General features: G+C 45.9%; 1 protein-coding gene across 2 annotated transcripts in view; it reads left to right on the forward strand.

Moving 5' to 3' along the window:
- Positions 1-17,694, forward strand: part of LOC139582684 (leucine-rich repeat and fibronectin type-III domain-containing protein 5-like) — a 29,362-nt gene extending 11,668 nt beyond the window's left edge. For both annotated transcript variants that reach the window (XM_071412897.1, XM_071412898.1), the window contains exons 2-6: positions 8,801-9,717; positions 10,007-10,181; positions 10,395-10,734; positions 13,553-13,853; positions 13,972-17,694. In XM_071412897.1, the coding sequence (XP_071268998.1) occupies positions 8,827-9,717; positions 10,007-10,181; positions 10,395-10,734; positions 13,553-13,853; positions 13,972-14,586 (2,322 nt within the window). In that variant the 5' untranslated portion in view covers positions 8,801-8,826 and the 3' untranslated portion in view covers positions 14,587-17,694. The remainder of the gene's footprint in view (positions 1-8,800; positions 9,718-10,006; positions 10,182-10,394; positions 10,735-13,552; positions 13,854-13,971) is intronic.
- Positions 17,695-19,140: the final 1,446 nt, after the last annotated feature.

Consider the following 19,140-nt stretch of genomic DNA (forward strand, 5'->3'; position numbering starts at 1 on the left):
ATGTTGGACATTACATTTTTGCATCTGAGCTCCGAGAGAGTGCGGCTCTCCTTTATTTTTTCAAGCAAGTTGGAGATAACCACTTGTGCGTTGGGGATAGTGGAATAAGCTTTTTCAATCACTCCCTTGAATGCTGTTGACACCTTTTCCTGCTGGGCCCTCAGGTCATTTGTGCCCGTGTGAGTTAAGATGTGGCTGGGGTCCCTAGTCTGTCCTCTGACACAGCTCCAGGGCATGCCTAGTGTTTAGGCACCAGAGTATAGCCACTTTGTGTTTGGGAAAAAGTTTATTCTCTTTGAGTCAATGAGGAGCACAATCTCTGGCTTTTGTGTGTCCTCAGTGGGTGTGGGGGGGTTGTCAGGAGGGCTATCGGGGGAGCTGACAGGAGGGCTGTTAGGGAGGGTGGGGTCTGTTGGGTTGGTGGGTCCTTGTTGTCTGTCCCATCGTGGTGTTGAGGTTGTGGTCCGGGTCTGTGGTGGGCTGTTCTGCTCTCTGTCACACCTCAGCTTTCTGACCTCGTCCTTCAGTGCCATGTGTACCTCTTAAGTTCTTTCACCTCAGTCCGTAGAGCAGCCAGCTCTCTCAGACAGCCGTCCATCTCCACCTTCTGCCCTTCGGGTCTTGTTTGGGGGGTGTTGTTGTGCTTGCCTGTTTTGTAGGCTTTTTCTGTCTGGATTGTGTGAACTAGCTCTCTGAGCTCCACCATGTCTCTCTCCAGCTCTGTGAATTTATCCCTCTCAATGATGGAGGAGCAGTGCAGTTGTGGGACCTGGGTGTGTTCAGTGCTGGGGGGTGACTCTCCTCATCTGCAGGACAGTTTGAAGAGATCAGAGTCACTCAGGATGGGTAAGTTATCACAGAGAGAGAGAGCTTTTCCTGCTGTGCGCTCTCTTTGATCCCGTAAAATTCCTGCTGGAAATGTATGAAGATGCCCTGCACCATTACTGTCCCAGACTTGTACACGTTGACAGAGGTTGTTTCAATTTTCTCAATGTCTAGTATTCATGGTTTCCATCCTGGGCCAATACCCTCTCTCTTGATATAGGGGTAGTGTACTCTTATAGCACTGTGCCATGCCAGGGGATGGTCTGTGTGGAATATTAAGTTGCTTACGTTCCCCTCTTTGTAGCTGTCAGCAAATAGTGTCTGGATTGTCCTTGAGGAGCTTTTTTTGTACTTATTCCTTGCAGGGTTATTTTTAACATCCAGGGGTACTGTATTGTAATGACCATGACCTCTGGACAGGGATAAGCCATTGGGGCTTCAAAAACCTCTGCATTTGGGTGGGGGGCGGTGACTCTCCTGCCATTTTTGGGCTCAAGAGTTTTCACACATCTGACTTCATCTTCAGTGCTAATTGAAGGTGCAGCCAGGTCTCTTCAATTAGCTTGGTTGAGCTTGGTAACTTAGTATACTTATTAACTTAGCTTTATATAACAAAATAACTTAGAGATTATTGTATTTTACTTTTTGGCTTCAGAAGTAGCTTCAGACTGAATATTACTCACTCAGTTTTGTGTTGGATGGTATTTCCAGGTTCTGCTTCTGTTTCTTCTGCAGATTTTGGTTTGTTAAAAGTTTTTTCTTGATAGTCCTTAATAGTAATCGTCAATTCAGGTAATTTTGTCCAAAATCAAGGTTTTAGGTCTGGAATTTTGATTTTGACTGAAGGTTTTCATTTTGAGGTTAGTATCCTGTATAAGTCTCTCCCCCCTCCTCTCTCTCTTTCTCTCCCCCTCTCTCTCCCCCAGCCTAGCAGCAGAGTGTGATGATGCAGTAGCTTTCTCTACATGAGCCCCAGCATACGTTAGACCATCTGAAAACAGATCCCTCGTGACCTGACTGGGCCTGCTGCAGAAGGAAGTGTGTGTGTGTGTGTATGCGTGTGTATGATGCTGCATAAGGCTTTTTTATGGCCGATCACTGCCCCAGGGAAAGCATACAGTAGATATCCTCTACTAGAACAATGGTATGCTGCTGCTGCCCCTGAGTGTCTCTGTATAGCTGGAGGTTGTCTAGCAAGCTGCTTTCAATTAGGAACATGTGTTAGTGTGTGTGCGTATGCGTGTGTGTTTGTGTGTGTGTCTCTTCATAGTCCGTGTTGTGCCATGAGGTGTTTTTTAAATCTGATTTTACTGCTCGATTGAGTTACTTGATGTGGAAGAGAGTTCCATGTAGTCATTGCTCTGACTTGGGGACTGTGAAGAGACCCCTGGTGGCATGTCTTGTGGGGTATGTATGGGTGTCTGAGCTGTGTGTTTTCTGTGCTTTCGACACATCAATACCTCTCACAAAGACAAGTAGTGATCGTGTGTGTGTGTGTGTGTGTGTGCATATGTTCTCTATGTTTTCTAAGGGTTAACATTCTAAGATTGAGTAAATTATTGTAAATCATGCAGCGCCTTTTGTCACCATCGCAGATTTTAGAGAAACAACAAATGTCGGTACATATAAGTGTCTTATATTGGCTGAAAGCTTAAATTCTTGTTAATATAACTGCACTGTCCAATTTACAGTAGCTATTACTGCGGAAAAAAATGCCATGCTATTGTTTGAGGAGAGCTCCTAACAACAAAACACTTTTTTTCACCGCAATAGGTTTGATAAATTCACCTCAGAAGGTGAAATGTATACTTAAATTCAGAAATCTTGCTCTGATTTATCATCCAAAGGGTCCCAGAGATAACATGAAGTGTCGTTTTGTTAGATGAAATCCTATTTCATATCCTAAAAAGGTCCATATAGCATGCACAATCGATTTTGCAAAGAAAGGAATCTGTGAAAATCTCACCCTAAATGTAGTTTCAACCAGTCAAATCGCATTCGTATGTATTCCTCAGAGATCCTAGAACATAATGAGACTTAACTATATCATTAGGGGTGTAGTATATCCTATAGGACACCATATTTGGTCAGAGAGCGACGCCTTCATGGCACACCGATGACGCGGGTGGTCTTCATTTTATCGACTGTATCTTTGTCAAATAAGCACTAATCGGGGTCAAACAAAGCTAGCTAGATAGCCAATGAGCTGGGCTCTACGGGAATATCCGTGTCTGTTGCAAAATGTAAGTGCTATCCTTTTGCGACAGCATGCCTTTTCCTTTTGGACCAAAATTATAAGAATATATAAAATTATATTTTATAAGAACAAGAATTATAAAATTATAAGAACATTTTGCAAATGTTGAACTTATAATAGGGCTACTAATACTGGAAAAGCTAAATCAAAGTCCAAGTATACAGATTTGACGATATTCTGGCAGAAAAATGTCATATGAATGCCAATGTCTCCTTTACGATTTGCCCAAATGTACCTGTGTGACTTCACACTAAATGTTATGTAGTTCGCTCATGCGTCAAGTTATCCGGCTGAAACTTTGCACACACACTGCTGCCATCTTGTGGACACCCTCGGAATTACAACCAGAGTGATGGCTAGAACTGGGACCTTTCTCTTGCATTTCAAAGATGGTGGTAGAAAAAAAACGTTTTTTCTTCTACCAGATCTTGTGTTATAGTGTTTCCTTTCAAATGGTACCAAGAATATGCATATCCTTGCTTCAGGGTCTGAGTTACAGGCAGTTAGATTTGGTATGTCATTTTAGGTGACAATTGAAAAAAAGGGGCTATCCCTAAGAAGTTTTAAAGGCAAAATTAGGTAGACAGGCTCCGACATGGATTTCCTGCTGCTCCCCATGTCTCGGCGATGGGGTTGTCCCTTTTTCCTTACAAAATGAATTTAGCAGGGATTACTGTCGTAACCATTCTCTTCATGTTTGGCTGAGTTTTCACAGGTGAAAAAAGCCCCATCTCTACGGGGTGAATCAATATCACGTCTCCAGTGCCATTTGAGTCGGAAAGTAGCAGGTCCGCCCCGCCTCATTGCACATCCAGAGGCCGTGCCATGCACAGCAGAAGGCTGGTTGGCACACACACACACATAAACACACACTCACACACGCATACTAACTCACTATATCTCTATCACATACACAAATGCACACACATGCAAACCCTTATATACACACAACCACTTTGGGTCAAGATCATTTGCGATGCTTAAGGAGTTATAACTTGTCCATTTAACAATTACACCACAGTCCTTTAGTCATTGACTTTACTTCGGACGTCTCTGCTAGGGCTACTACTACCCTTTCACCAGCACCAGCCACCAGAGCAGTCAACACAGGACAGGGAGTCAACACATTTCTATAACTTGTACTCAGTAGTGGTAAAAATATCTATAAAACAGGGTCATAACCTTGTTCTCTAAGGGAATTTGATGTATCGTAGTCATAGCAGCGGGGTTCATTGGAATGTCAGGTCAGGGAGACAGTGTGTGCTCTGCTCTCTCTAAAATTATATTGCTGTGATTGATGAAAAAATTTGCCCACGAAGGACCACCACACCACCTTCCTGTTCAAGTGAGCACAGCACAACAAGGTGAGTCCAAAAATGTATTGTATGCTGCTGCATAAATGATGTAATATGCCAGGGAGATATGTATACTGTAGCTAAGAAAGTAATACTAAGTGTATGTTGTGTAGTAAGCTGTTAGTAGCCCATGTGCCTCATCCTAATAATCTGGTCTATTTTCACCTCTTAATTTCGCCTACTGTTCTGACTTGGTGGTGCACATCTAGCCTATAACCTGTTTTAGAGAAATGTAATCATTGAATATTGTAAGAGGTTTCATTGTCTGCTTATATTCCCCCTTTATTTATCCTACAGTTCTGACTTGGTGTACAGGGAGAACACTGTAAGAATGGCCCATGTTCTGAATTCTGTCGCTGTACATTTCAAAAGTGCTGAACAAATAGTTACATTGACTACGTCCGTCCTAGCTCGCTCATTAATGTCTTAATCTAAATTACGGATTGTCTCTTATCCGCTTGTCGTCCCCTTATGCCATAGTTTGTACATCTCAATTGTCAGTAGAAACCACATTTGTTTAAGCAAGTCAGCCATATCAGTTATGTTTTTTAAGAGGCAGTAAATGAGGCTGAATGAACTGTTTCGCTGCCAGACAAGGCTCCGCTGATAGTCAGATGTAGCAGTGGTAAGGTGTTGGGACTGCTGTTGGGACTCTGCTGTTGGGATAGGTTTATGTAGTCCCTAGTGCAATTAATGTATTGTTTAGTGTTGTGTAGTGGCTTTGCTGGCATGCATTCCAGATTATTATTATTTTTTTAGATTTACATGCTAAAATCAACACTGGCTACGAGACTCGAAATTGAGCTCAGGTCCATCCTGTTTCCATTGATCATTCTGAAAATGTTTCTACAGCTTGATTGGAGTCCACCTGTGATAAATTCAATTGATTTGACATGATTTGGAAAGGAGCACACCTGTCTATATAAGGTCCCACAGTTGACAGTGCATGTCAGAGCAAAAACCAAGCCATGAGGTCAAAGGAATTGTCAATAGAGCTCCGAGACAGGATTGTGTCGAGGCACTGATCCGGAGAAGGGTACCAAACAATTTCTGCAGCATTGAAGGTCAAAAAAAGAACACAGTGGCCTCCATCATTTTTAAATGGAAGAAGTTTGGAACCACCAAGTGTCACAGTTTCTGTGTTATTTGATTGTTGTTTCCTTAGGTTATCCCTGGAGGGCACCCTTACCCTGTTTTCTAGTTTCCAGGTTACCCTGATTATAATTTATTGGATTCACCTGTGTTTAATTACTTTCTCTGTTCACCTGGTTGCCTTGTTATTTAGGTTCCTCAGTTGGCCTGTATCTTTGCTTAGGTCTAATGTTTTATTAGTGTGCGCTTGTCTTGTTTCTGTTAAGGCTCTAAGTAAAAGTTCTGGATTTACCCTTATCTCTGCTTGCTGTGTTTCTCTGCGCCTGGGTTCGAGTTTGTACTAGCATTATTGCTACAGTAGACCTAAGCCTACAATGGACCCAGCAGAGATTTCTCAGTCATCCGAGGAACATAACGAACTCCACCATTTATGGTTCGGCTCTAACCCACCATGGAACTGTGATTGGTCGCCATGAGGCGCAGCTTCAGACATTGTCGGATGATTTAAGACATTGTCGGATGACTGGCAGGCCAGTCTAGAGGAGTGGGCCCACTCCAGGACCGCGAAGCAGACCGCAACAGGCAAGAACATCCGGTTATCGGCACCCCCCCCGGGGTTCGGCTGGGAATGCTGTGCCTCCCGGACCTGTTTCCCTATACCCCAGCTGAGTGTCGTTGCCAAGCACGAGGTGGGAAGGATGATCTCAGGCTCCAGGGGTATTAGCCGTGGGGCTATAACGGCGAGACAGTGCATCCGGCTTGACATTCTTGGATCCCGGCCGATATGAGAGGGAGAAGTTGAACCATATGAACAGCAGGGCCCATCTAGCTTGCCTGGATTTGAGGCGTTTGGCGGTGAGGAGATACTCCAGATTTTTGTGGTTAGTCCATATGATGAATGGGTGTTCCGCCCCTTCCAGCCAGCTCCGCCCCTTCCAGCCACAACGCTTTGTGTTGATCCTGTATTGCCGTTCTGCTGGCAATAGCCCAGCTCTACGTAGTTGCATAGGCTCGGGAAGCAGTGACTCAGCCCTCTCCTTCGACTCTCAGGGAAAGTCGGGAGGCCTCGGGTTCTCTAGGCAACGGGATCGTCAAGAACCTCCATGACGACTCGGAGGCAAGGTGGAATCCCTGGACGTGCAGTGAAGTCGAATTTCCTCTCCCTCCGTCGTGCCCATAATCGCCCATCGATTCATATGATCAAAGCGATGAGGGAATCGAGATCCGTAGGTAACTCCCGAGCAGCAAGCTCGTCCTTGACCTCCTCCAAGACGCCGTGCAGTAACATATCGAACAGTGCTTCCTAGTTCTAACTAGTCTCCGCTGCCAACGTCTTGCCGAAGCTGGATTAGCTCCCGGGCAGCTTCTCTCCCGGAGAACGGGGCGTAAAAAACCTTCTTCACCTCTCCCACGAAACCCTCCAGACTAACGCATATGGCCGGCTGCTGTTCCCATACAGCAGTAGCCCACGTGAGACCCCTCCCGGACATCAGTGTGATGATTGGAACGATCTAAGGGGAAGGAGGAGGGCTGAAGCTCGAAAATGTGGGCACACTGTGCTAGAAACGCAGACAGGTGCTCGAGTCTCCATTGAAGCGTTCCGGGGGGGGTTAAACGGGACCCCCGAGAAGGTGGATTGGCTGATGAGATGTTGCTGCTAGCAGCTGGGTTACAGAGGGGCTGTGGGGTTACCACCGTGGTAGGCTGCCTCCCAGACAGCCCGTGGAATTGCTCCAGCAAACTGTTCAATGCCCGGTCATGGCGTTGAGCCAACGTTTGGACCCCCTCCATAAGGCCACGAAACAGTTCCTCGTGCCTCCCGACGGTGGCTCCTTGGGAGGAAATGGTGTTGTGCAGCTGGCCCAGGTCTGCTGGGTTAGTCATGGCCAGTTCGTACTATCAGGATAAGGTAAGACCCAGATGCAGACCGTGTCGAAGTAACAATATTTATTACAGCAACAGGGGCAAAGGTACAGGATGGCAGGCAGCCTCAGGTCAGGCAGAGGTCGGTAATCCACAGACGGGTTAAAGGTACAGGATGGTACAGGCAGGCTCAGAGTCAGGGGCAGGCAGAGTGGTCAGGTGGGCAGGCTCAGGATAGGCAATGGTCAAAACCAGGAGGACGAGAAAAGAGACTGGGGAAAAGCAGGAGCTGATACAAAAACGCTGGTTGACTTGACAGACACGTTGAACTGGCAACAGACAAACAGAGAACACCGTTATAAATACACACGGGACAATGGGGAAGATGGGCGACACCTGGAGGGGGGTGGAGACAATCACAAAGACAGGTGAACCAGATCAGAGTGTGACACCTGTTGTATGATTGTTTTGTTCTGTTTTGTCTGAACCCCAGGAAGAGTAGCCACAGATAGAACAATAAGCCAGATATTTTACCAGATGTATATATGTGAAGCATCCGGTAGCCGTTTCCACTCGCTACCAAATATGGTGATGAGAGGAAGCCCAGTGGCAGGCATTGTGAGAAGATGGAGCAAGATGGATTTTGGCCGACATTCTGCTAATTTTCTCATCAATGAAACATTCGATCTCCATACAGTTTTTTTTCTGTTTCCAAAACTAGAATCTATAACGACCAAAGCAGACCCTGCTTTGTAGACTTTACCCTTTGCCAAAGTTTCAAAAAATTGCGTTGTTCAGGTGCAAGAGCGAATTGAGTTACTGCACACGTGCACTTCACAGAGTATGCGTTCCCTAACGGAAATATGCAAATAAATGCTGGAACGCGACAATAGGATCTCACTAGCTCATGCTTGTCTCTGCCCATCACCTTGCTTGTCCTGCCCACTATGATTAATTTGCTCCCATTGGAAACCACAGGCTCTGGTCTGTCTTGTGTTAGTTATAAATATCTTTGGAGTAGCTCTGGAAAAAGTAACAGCTAATGGAAATCCAAATAAACATATACAATTCTGTCTCTCTTGTTTCTACTTCATTGTTTTTGTGTGGGTGTATATGACGGCTTTGTTTTGGCATTTGATTGGACCCCAGGATCCAGGAAGAGTAGCTGTATCCAAATAAACGAAAACAATATTTTCTCTCCGGTCTCTACTTTGTCGTATGTTCCCATTCTGTCAGGGGAAAAAACTGACCTTGGATCAGTCTGGTGCAACTTCATCCAATTGCATGTTATTAAAATACTTTCTCTCTTGTCTCCTATTTGAGGTAAATTACCTTATATCAGTGTCTTGGGGTTATCTCCATTCAACATGTAGGATATTAAAATGCTTTCTCTTTCTTATCTGTCCAGGTGTGTTAGCCTAACTGCAAAGCCTGATGGAGACCCTGTTAGTTTACCTGATGGTACTTGGCATGGCTGTAAAAGCCCACAAGGTCCAGGTGTGCCCAAAACGCTGTGTCTGCCAGATGCTTAACCCCAACCTAGCAACCCTCTGCGACAAGAAGGGCCTCCTCTTCGTCCCGCCCGACATCGACCGTCACACCGTGGAGATGCGTCTGGGCGACAACTTCGTTACGAGCATCAAACGACGGGACTTCGCCAACATGACCAAACTGCAAGACATGACGTTGTCTCGGAACACCATCAGCTCCATTTCGCCTCACGCCTTTAAAGATCTGGAGAACCTCAGAGCCTTGCATCTGGACAGCAACCGTCTGACGAGGCTCACCAACGACTCCTTCAGTGGGATGTCCAAGCTCCAACATCTCATTCTCAACAACAATCAGCTGATTCACATCCACATCGGGGCCTTCAATGATCTCACAGCTCTAGAGGAGTTAGATCTGTCCTACAACAACTTAGAAAGCGCCCCCTGGGTGGCCATCCAGAGAATGACCAGCCTCCACACCCTGGGCTTGGACCACAACATGCTTAGCTACATTCCTGAGGGAACCTTCTCTGGCCTGCAGAAGCTCAAACGCCTTGACGTCACATCCAACAAGCTCCAGAAGCTTCCGCCAGACCCAGTGTTCCAACGGGCCGGCGTCTTGGCCACATCAGGGAGCTTGGGTCCGACGTCATTTGCGTTGAGTTTTGGGGGGAACCCACTGAGGTGTAACTGTGAGCTGCTGTGGCTGAGGAGGCTGAGGAGGGAGGATGATCTGGAGACATGTGCGGCTCCGCAGCACCTGGCTGGGCGATACTTCTGGACCGTGTCTGAAGAAGAGTTCCTCTGTGAGCCCCCTCTTATCACCAGACACTCCCAGGTAGGGCTGAGATGATACAGTCACAACACATCATTGGTAAATAGTATCGCGATAACCCAGTGATAACAGTATCATGATAACTGACAAAATATGCATTATCAAGCGTGTCACTGAACACACCTTTTGTTTTATAACACACCTTTTGTCCTCCCTTTCCAAGATAACCGCTTTTATTGCAATGATTGCCTAACATTGATTATCGTGCTATTGCAAATCATGATAACTGCTTTTGTCGCGATAACTCAATAATTATCACAGAAGTAATATTGTTTTCCCTAACACCATCTAGGAGCTGCGAGCATTGGAGGGTCAGAGTGTATCTCTGCGCTGTAAGGCCAGGGGCGACCCAGACCCCATCATCCACTGGATCGCCCCAGACGGCCGGCTCATGTCCAACTCCTCCCGGGCTGCGGTGCACAGTGATGGGACCCTGGACATCCTTATCAGCACTGTGAAGGACTCAGGTGGGTGTCATTGAAATGTCTGTTATGGTGATTATGTTGAGTGTTTCTGTTTGTATGCTTTGGGTTTTAACAGCCCCTGAAGCCAGTTTTTTAGACCATATAATCCAAATCAAAATTATCCTTTGATGAACTCTGTTCTCTTGTTACATTTAGCTTCCCCTTCATTTGAAAGGAAACAGAAAAGCAAATAAATGTTCTCTATCGCTCCATCAGGCTCCTTCATCTGTGTTGCCTCCAACCCGGCCGGGGAGTCCCAACAAACTGTTGACCTGGTGATCGCCAAACTCCCACACATCACCAACAGTACTGTGGAGAAAGAACAGGACCCAGGTTCTTCTGATATCACCACGGTAACGAGGATGGGTGGTGGTGGGGAAGGCGGAAGAGTGGTGCCACTGGGAAACACAAAGACGAACCAGGAGAAGAAGGTGGTGATCGCTGAGGCCACGTCTACCTCGGCCCTGGTCAGGTTCAGCTTCCAGAGGAGTATACCGGGCATCCGAATGTTCCAGATCCAATACAACGGAACCTACGATGACTCTCTGGTTTACAGGTGAGCCTTGGCTTATATAGGCAGAAAAAAAGTTACTTTATCTTCCGTCCCTCTGTGTTTCATAATTTTCCTTCAATTCGCAAGAGGCTGAATGTATCTCACAGGAGAAACCATCCGAGCGAGCGAAACAGCGTCCCTCTGTCTCAGTATGTGTAGGCCGTCTATCTGATACTGTCTGGTAAAAAAGAATATGACATTGTTGCCACCCATAGCATTGAATACAAATGAAGCCAGCGAACATTTGACTTCCCTTGATAATTTTTTAAATAAAATAATAGCCAATCAGCTAAACTAAGTGAGCTCAACTGTGAATGGTCCTGGCGCACCAACAAAAGAAAGTGTAAAGGGAAGCCAGTTTGGATTTGGATTTGGCACACCAATGATGAGCCAAACGTCATTAACAGAAAAAACTTGAATTGTTGCATCTCATAGTGTCGTAGGGATGGTGCCAGGTTTCCTCCAGATGTGACGCTTGGCATTCAGGCCAAAGAGTTCAATCTTGGTTTCATCAGACCAGAGAATCTTGTTTCTCATGGTCTGAGAGTCCTTCAGGTGCCTTTTGGCAAACTCCAAGTGGGCTGTCATGTGCCTTTTACTGAGGAGTGGCTGCCACCTGGCCACTCCACCTTAAAGGCCTGATTTGTGGAGTGCTGCAGAGATGGTTGTCCTTCTGGAAGGTTCTCCCATCTTCACAGAGGAACTTTGGAGCTCTGTCAGAGTGACCATCGGGTTCTTGGTCACCTCCCTGACCAAGGCCCTTCTCCACAGATTGCTCAGTTTGGCCAGGCGGCCAGCTCTAGGAAGAGTCTTTGCGATTCCGAACTACTTCTATTTAAGAATGATGGAGGCCACTGTGTTCTTGGGGACCTTCAATGCTGCAGACATTTTTTGGTACCCTTCCCCAGATCTGTTCCTCGACACAATCCTGTCTCGGAGCTCTTCAGACAATTCTTTCGACCTCATGGCTTAGTTTTTGCTTTGACATGCGCTGTCAACTGTGGGACCTTATATAGACAGGTGTGCGCCTTTCAAAATCATGTCTAATCAATAAAAAAAATTCGCTTTGTCATTGGGTATAGATTGATGAGGATTTTAAAAAATTTAATCGCTTTTAGAAGAAGGCTGGAACGTAACAAAATGTGGAAAAAGTCAAGGGGTCTGAATACTTTCCGAATGCACTGTAAATTCATACATTGTCATATTTAGCTTATGTGGATTCGGCAGAATTATAAGTCTAAGGTCTATAGGTGATTTGATGATGTTGAAATATTGAAGTTGAAATGGTGCTGGAATAGTGGAGGCAGCTCCTGTTTCATTGCAACTCTCTGTGGTTCTAAATCAATAGTTGTTTAGTAGTCCGAAAATGTCGGAAACATTAACTTGCTTGACCATACTGTAGTAGGTCATGTAACTGTTTGTTTTCTCTCCGGTTTTGTGATGAAACAAAGGTGTGGTTGAATTTATTCTGCCACTGTGTCTTCTTATTGTCTCGGCCTTAGACCTATATATCACGGTGGCAAGGGATATGAACTAAAAGGCTAAGACTAAGAGCAAACAACACAATTATCACAACACAGACAGTATGTTGTAATATAGCTATTTTCCTGGCTTGGCTTCCCCAGTGATTTTACCCACGTACCGCTGCTGTATATAGGGACTGTTTTTGGAGTCCTTGATGATTGATATTGATGCCTCATTTCAACTCTCAGAACCAGGCCCGAATGAGAACTAACAAGAACCAGGCACAATGATCTTTTGTAGTAGTTCCTGATTGGTGTTGAGTGACTATTATGTTGTTTAAAATGAATGTCAAATGTGCACATTCTCATTAATGATTAGCTACTTCTCTAATCGTGCAAAGTAATTAATTTACTGACATTCTTATTCAGTGACTTACAAAGTCACCTAGGTAACAGTGTGTATAAAGTACACACAACATGTACACCAATGATAATACCTAATCAACAGAATGAAAACAAAATGTCAGCACTGAGCTGTAGGGCAAAGCCGAGATGAAAGAGAAAGCAGCATGTTACAAAAAGCCTTAGAAGATCTTTCAGGCCTCTTCTGAGAAACCAGTCTACACAAGGCTCTTTCATCTGGCAACCCTTTCACTCCATATTTGAAGCTTATATTCATGACACGATATGACCATTTAACATTCACTTTGGATAAAAGTGTCTTACAGTCTACGTCAGGGCTGTTCAATTTCAGTCCTGGAGGGCTGAAACATTCTGTTTTTCGTTTCTACCTGGTAGTTAAGTGAGCTCACCTGGTTTTCTAGGTCTGAACCAGTTCCTTATTAGGAGAGGATGAAAACCAGAAGTGTTTTGGCCCTCCAGGACAGACATTGAACAGGCCTGGTCTACACATACTCTACATACATTGTGTTTATGAGGTCCTTTTGTGAATGAATAACACACAGTTCTGGTCTTTCAAGCATACAGCGCCATAGCCCAACAACTGAGCCACTGGACCTATTGTGACGGTCTCTTCTGAGAGATGGGTGTGCATACAATCGTTCATCATTCATGCTTCCGACTTCTCACTGGGTGTTTTTGTGTCTCAGGGGCTTGGGTAAAAATAAAAAAAGACGAATCTCCGTTTCCACAATTAGGACAATGAAGTATTCTTTTTTATCTTCCACCCCTTTCACAACACATTAGCAATTCAACTTTTCATTGTGATTCTGTTACAATCCGAGACATAACATTCTCTCATCTCTGAACACTTCTTGCAATATGATTTAGAATTGGTCTGCAATTGCCCTAGTATGCTCTCAACTCTTTCATTCCACACTCTCTCTCTCTGTTTTCAGAATGATCCCTCCGAGCAGTAAGAGTATCCTGGTGAACAACTTGGCTGCCGGTACACAGTACGACCTGTGTGTGCTGGCCATCTACGACGACCTGGTGACCTCCCTGACCGCCACGCGGGTGGTGGGGTGCATCCGCTTCACCACCGATCCCCAGTACCTCCGCTGCCACTTCATGCAGTCCCAGTTCCTGGGAGGGACCATCGTGGTCATCATCGGAGGGATCATCGTGGCGTCCGTCTTAGCCTTCATCATCTTCCTCATAGTGAGGTACCGAGTCTGTAACCAAGGCGATGAGGATAAGGTAGGAGTTTTGAGTATTGCTCTTTTCTTTGTTACTACTGTCTCTGTACTGTTGTTATTGTACAGCTGATGAGGTCATTTCTCCCTGGGGGATCAATAAAATCTCTCTCTTTCATAAGGCTTTGGAAATGGGTGAGATCCGGTCTCTGAGCAGTGATGGTCAACTCCAGGGCTGTGGCGTCCCCAAGTCCATGTCCAAGTCTCTGTCCAAGCAGATTCTCTGTCTGGAGAAACCAGAGAAGGTGGATAAGGAGTATCTGAGGGTAGGCTTTCCTCCCCCTGAGCTGTTCAAGCAGCAGCGACCCCCAGTCCTGACCACCACCACATCCACCAAGCCCTCCATTCCTGACTGCCAGACAGATGTGGAGTTAGAGAACACAAACCGGAATAACTCAGCGGAAGCTAAAATGGTTGTTTCCGCCGTTTCCACAAAATGGACGAAGGTCGCTAGAGGGCCAAGGTCACCTGGGGGGTCCTCCCGCCACTACATGACAGTGCCAGCAGGGGGCGTGAGGGTGAACCGGCGGCACTCTCTGAACATGGACTCGTACAAGGAGTGCTGCTACTTCAGCCTGGTACAGCAGCAGCAGCCAAAGCCTGGTGGGGGTTTGCGCTCCAAACGCAGTCTGTCCATGAGTGGAGAACTGCCCCAGTTGGAAAGTGCAATGGCAAACATACGCAGAAGCAGAGACAAGCTGTATGGATCCGAGTGGCTTCTCGAAAGCACTCTATGATCAGGATTTTACAGGTTTATAGGGTTTATGTTTTCTTGGATTGGATTTGTGGCCTGTGGTGGAGCAGACAGTGACTTTATACCTTGTTCAGACTGTTACTGTGGTCTTTTATCTGCAAGACCCACAGATTCCTCTTGTATTTCTGAAGACAAGGAGGCCGAACAGGGTTTTAAAGGGCAAATGTTTAACATTTGATTTTCGACCTTAAAGCAAATATCCTCTCAAAGTCATCTTTATATTGACTTTGGATAAAACTGAAGAAAGGCACCAAAAAATGTATAATGGAACTTCATGTACAAAATTGTTAAGTTGTGTAACATATTATGCGATACACCCGTAAGTGTTCACATGGTATTGAATGCAGTTGGTCTAGCATTATTTAGAGAAAGGGATGGACGATCATACTTGTTATAACATTGCCTGTTACTTAAAGTGATTACAATCACTGTGTAGACAATGAATGGACATATTTCTTGTCATCAATTTTCCAAACGGTTGAAGACATGTCTTAATTAACTCGGTGGCATTTGGAGGGATTGTGAATGTGCAGAACGCCCCAGACAGAAGTGTAGAACAGAATGTACCCAGGCTGTGTGTGACATAGCACCCTATTCCCTATAGTGCACTCTGGTCAAAAGTAGTGCACTATATAGGTAATATGGTGCCATTTAGTCTGGTGACAGAGCTGAATATTTTCATCAAGCCGCACTAGATACACAGCACAATGCAGCATTCATGTTACCCGGCGGCATCGATTGAGCTTAATACTGCCCTCTTGTTTGAATCAATACATTTTATCACATAATTACACATAAAGACTTATGTTCATAGGATTATTGTCACAGCTGATATGATACTTCAAACAAAGACAGGATGACAAGAGCGATAAAGGATGTGTGGTCCATTTTCATGTTTTTTACTATTATTAAAACATCGTTTGTCATGTCAGGCTAAGAATCGTTGTAAATTGACTTGTCGGTGAAGAGAAAACGAAAGCCACAAAACGGTATATGAGAAGTCGGCTCTTGATTTAACTGTTGTTTCTGTTTGATGTTTACCAGTATAAATAAACCAATGAGAAAAAGGAATCTAATGTAGTTTTAACCTTATGATATCTGTACAGTTATTGATATGCTTGTGACATAATTTACCAGGTACCTATAGAGAGCAATGTTGACTATTTGTAGGCACTAACTCCGCCATGGTCCGTTGAACAAAGCCTATGGGAAAATGTATAGAGTTTTTGGATAAACACCGAAAATAAGGTCTGTGGTACACACAGGCTTAGGAGATCTTATACGTTTTGTTCTATGACATAATCTTCATCAGCTAACATCACTTTTTGTGAATTTTGAAGCATTTCTGTCATTTAAAAACAACGGATATAAAGTCTTCATAATTCATAAAGGTCATGTTAATTGACATATTATCTTATTGAACAAAACGTATAAGATCTCATAAGCCTGTGTTAACCTCAGATCTTATTTTCGGCATTTATTCCAAAACCCTATTCTTTCTCCATTAATTTTGCTCATAGGAATGACTGAACAAAACAGAGGTAAATCATTTCCGTTTTTTTAGGACTACAAGCTGTCAAGCTCTATTGTTGCTTTCTTAAAGGGACGCTCTGCAGTTACTTCATCAATATTTGGACTTCTGTGTTAATGAAATGTTCCCATTGATTCTTGAAGAATATAATTTATAAATGCCCCATCAGCTTAGTTCAACTGTAGCCCATCAGACCCCAAAATAGAAGCTTGTTTCACTTCAATGTTTGTAAACAAAGAAAATGTAAACAAACAGGTCGTTTCCATTACAAACGACCTTTAATCTCGAGTCACGACTGAAAAACAAATGAGATTAAGGTTCAGTATAATCTTAAAGCATTTTAACTCTCCAACTCATCCCAAACCATCTCAATTGGGTTGAGGTCAGGTGATTGTGGAGGCCAGGTCATCTGATGCAGCACTCCATCACTCTCCTTCTTGGTCAAATAGCCCTTACACGGCCTAGAGTTGTGTTGGGTCATTGTCCTGTTGAAAAACAAATGATAGTGCCACTAAGCGAAAACCAGATGGGATGGCGTATTGCTGCAGATGGGATGGCGTATTGCTGTGGTAGCTGCCACATGCTGTGGTAGCCATAAGTGTGCCTTGAATTCTAAATAAATCACTGAGTGTCACCAGCAAAGCACCCCACCACCATCACACCTCCTCCTCCATGCTTCACGGTGGGAACCACACATGTGGAGATTATCCGTTCACCTACTCTGCGTCTCACAAAGAGACGGCGGTTGGAACCAAAAATGTCATATTAGGACCCATCAGACCAAAAGACAGATTTCCACCGATCTAATGTCCATTGCTTGTGTTTCTTGGCCCAAGCAAGTCTCTTATTATTATTGGTGTCCTTTAGTAGTGATTTCTTTGCAGCAATTCGACCACGAAGGCCTGATTCACGCAGTCTCTGAACAGTTGACGTTGAGATGTGTCTGTTACTTGAACTCTGTGAAGCATTTATTTGGCCTGCAATTTCTGAGGCTGGTAACTCTGGGTCTTCCTTTTCTGTGGCGGTCCTCATGAGAGCCAGTTTCATCACAGTGCATGATGGTTTTTGCGACTGCACTTGAAGAAACGTTCAAAGTTCTTGAAATTTTCTGGACTTACAGACCTTCATGTCTTATTGTAATGATGGACTGTCATTTCTCTTTGTTTATTTGAGCTGTTCTTGCCATAATATGGACTTGGCCTTTTACCAAATAGGGTTATCTTCTGTATACCACCTTGTCACAACACAACTGATTGGCTCAAATGCATTAAGAAGGAAAGAAATTCCACAAATGAACTTTTAAGAAGGCAGACCTGTTAATTGAAATGCATTCCAGATGACTACCTCGTGAAGCTGGTTGAGAGAATACCAAGAATGTGCAAAGCCGTCATCAAGGCAAAGGGTGGCAACTAAGAAGAATCTCAAATATAAAATATATTTTGATTGAACACTTTTTTGGTTACTACATGATTCCATATGTGTTATTTCATAGTTTTAATGTCTTCACTATTATTCTACAATGTAGAAAATAGTAAAAATAAAGAAAAACCCTGGAATGAGTAGGTTTGTCCAAGCTTTTGACTGGTACTGTATGTCAGCCAAACAGGCCAGGCTGGAGCGAAAGGCACTTGTATTTATTATTTCTCTCTCATTATGGATGATTAAAATGTGTAGCGGAGGAGCCAGGCCCGGACCTCGACTCCCAGAGGTGTGTGTTAATAATACATGTATTTCTGGGGAGAGGGAAAGAGAGATGGATGAAGAGAGTGGGAGAGGTGGAGAAATGGGGGTTGATTTGAGAAAGAGAGAGGGAGAGAGAGTGTGGGGTAAAGAAAGAGGGAGATACCAGAAAGAAAAAAACAGAAAGAAGAAAAAAGAGTGTCTGTGTAAGTCTGCAGGGGTGGGGAGGGGGGTGGGGAGGGGTTGAGGAGGTGGTCAGCAGGGGGGTGGGGAGGGGTTGAGGAGGTGGTCAGCAGGGGTGAGGAGGGGGGTGGGGAGGGGTTGAGGAGGTGGTCAGCAGGGGTGAGGAGGGGGGTGGGCAGGGGTTGAGGGGGGTGGGGAGGGGTTGAGGATGTGGTCAGCAGGGGTGAGGAGGGGGGTGGGGAGGGGTTGAGGATGTGGTCAGCAGGGGTGAGGAGGGGGGTGGGGAGGGGTTGAGGAGATGGTCAGCAGGGGTGAGGAGGGGTTGAGGAGGTGGTCAGCAGGGGTGAGGGGCTGAGGAGGTGGTCAGCAGGGGTGAGGAGGGGTTGAGGTGGTCAGCAGGGGTGAGGAGGTGGTCAGCAGGGGTGAGGAGGGGGGTGGGGAGGGGTTGAGGAGATGGTCAGCAGGGGTGAGGAGGGGGGTGGGGAGGGGTTGAGGATGTGGTCAGCAGGGGTGAGGAGGGGGGTGGGGAGGGGTTGAGGATGTGGTCAGCAGGGGTGAGGAGGGGGGTGGGGAGGGGTTGAGGAGATGGTCAGCAGGGGTTAGGAGGGGGGTGGGGAGGGGTTGAGGAGATGGTCAGCAGGGGTGAGGGGCTGAGGAGGTGGTCAGCAGGGGTGAGGGGCTGAGGAGGTGGTCAGCAGGGGTGAGGAGGGGTTGAGGTGGTCAGCAGGGGTGAGGAGGGGGGTGGGGAGGGGTTGAGGTGGTCAGCAGGGGTGAGGAGGGGGGTGGGGAGGGGTTGAGGATGTGGTCAGCAGGGGTGGGGAGGGGGGTGGGGAGGGGTTGAGGATGTGGTCAGCAGGGGTGAGGAGGGGGGTGGGGAGGGGTTGAGGATGTGGTCAGCAGGGGTGAGGAGGGGGGTGGGGAGGGGTTGAGGAGGTGGTCAGCAGGGGTGAGGAGGGGGGTGGGGAGGGGTTGAGGAGGTGGTCAGCAGGGGTGAGGAGGGGGGTGGGGAGGGGTTGAGGATGTGGTCAGCAGGGGTGAGGAGGGGTTGAGGAGATGGTCAGCAGGGGTGAGGAGGGGTTGAGGAGGTGGTCAGCAGGGGTGAGGAGGGGTTGAGGTGGTCAGCAGGGGTGAGGAGGTGGTCAG

Source organism: Salvelinus alpinus, chromosome 8 (assembly GCF_045679555.1).
Source record: "Salvelinus alpinus chromosome 8, SLU_Salpinus.1, whole genome shotgun sequence".
Taxonomy (NCBI): Eukaryota; Metazoa; Chordata; class Actinopteri; order Salmoniformes; family Salmonidae; genus Salvelinus; species Salvelinus alpinus.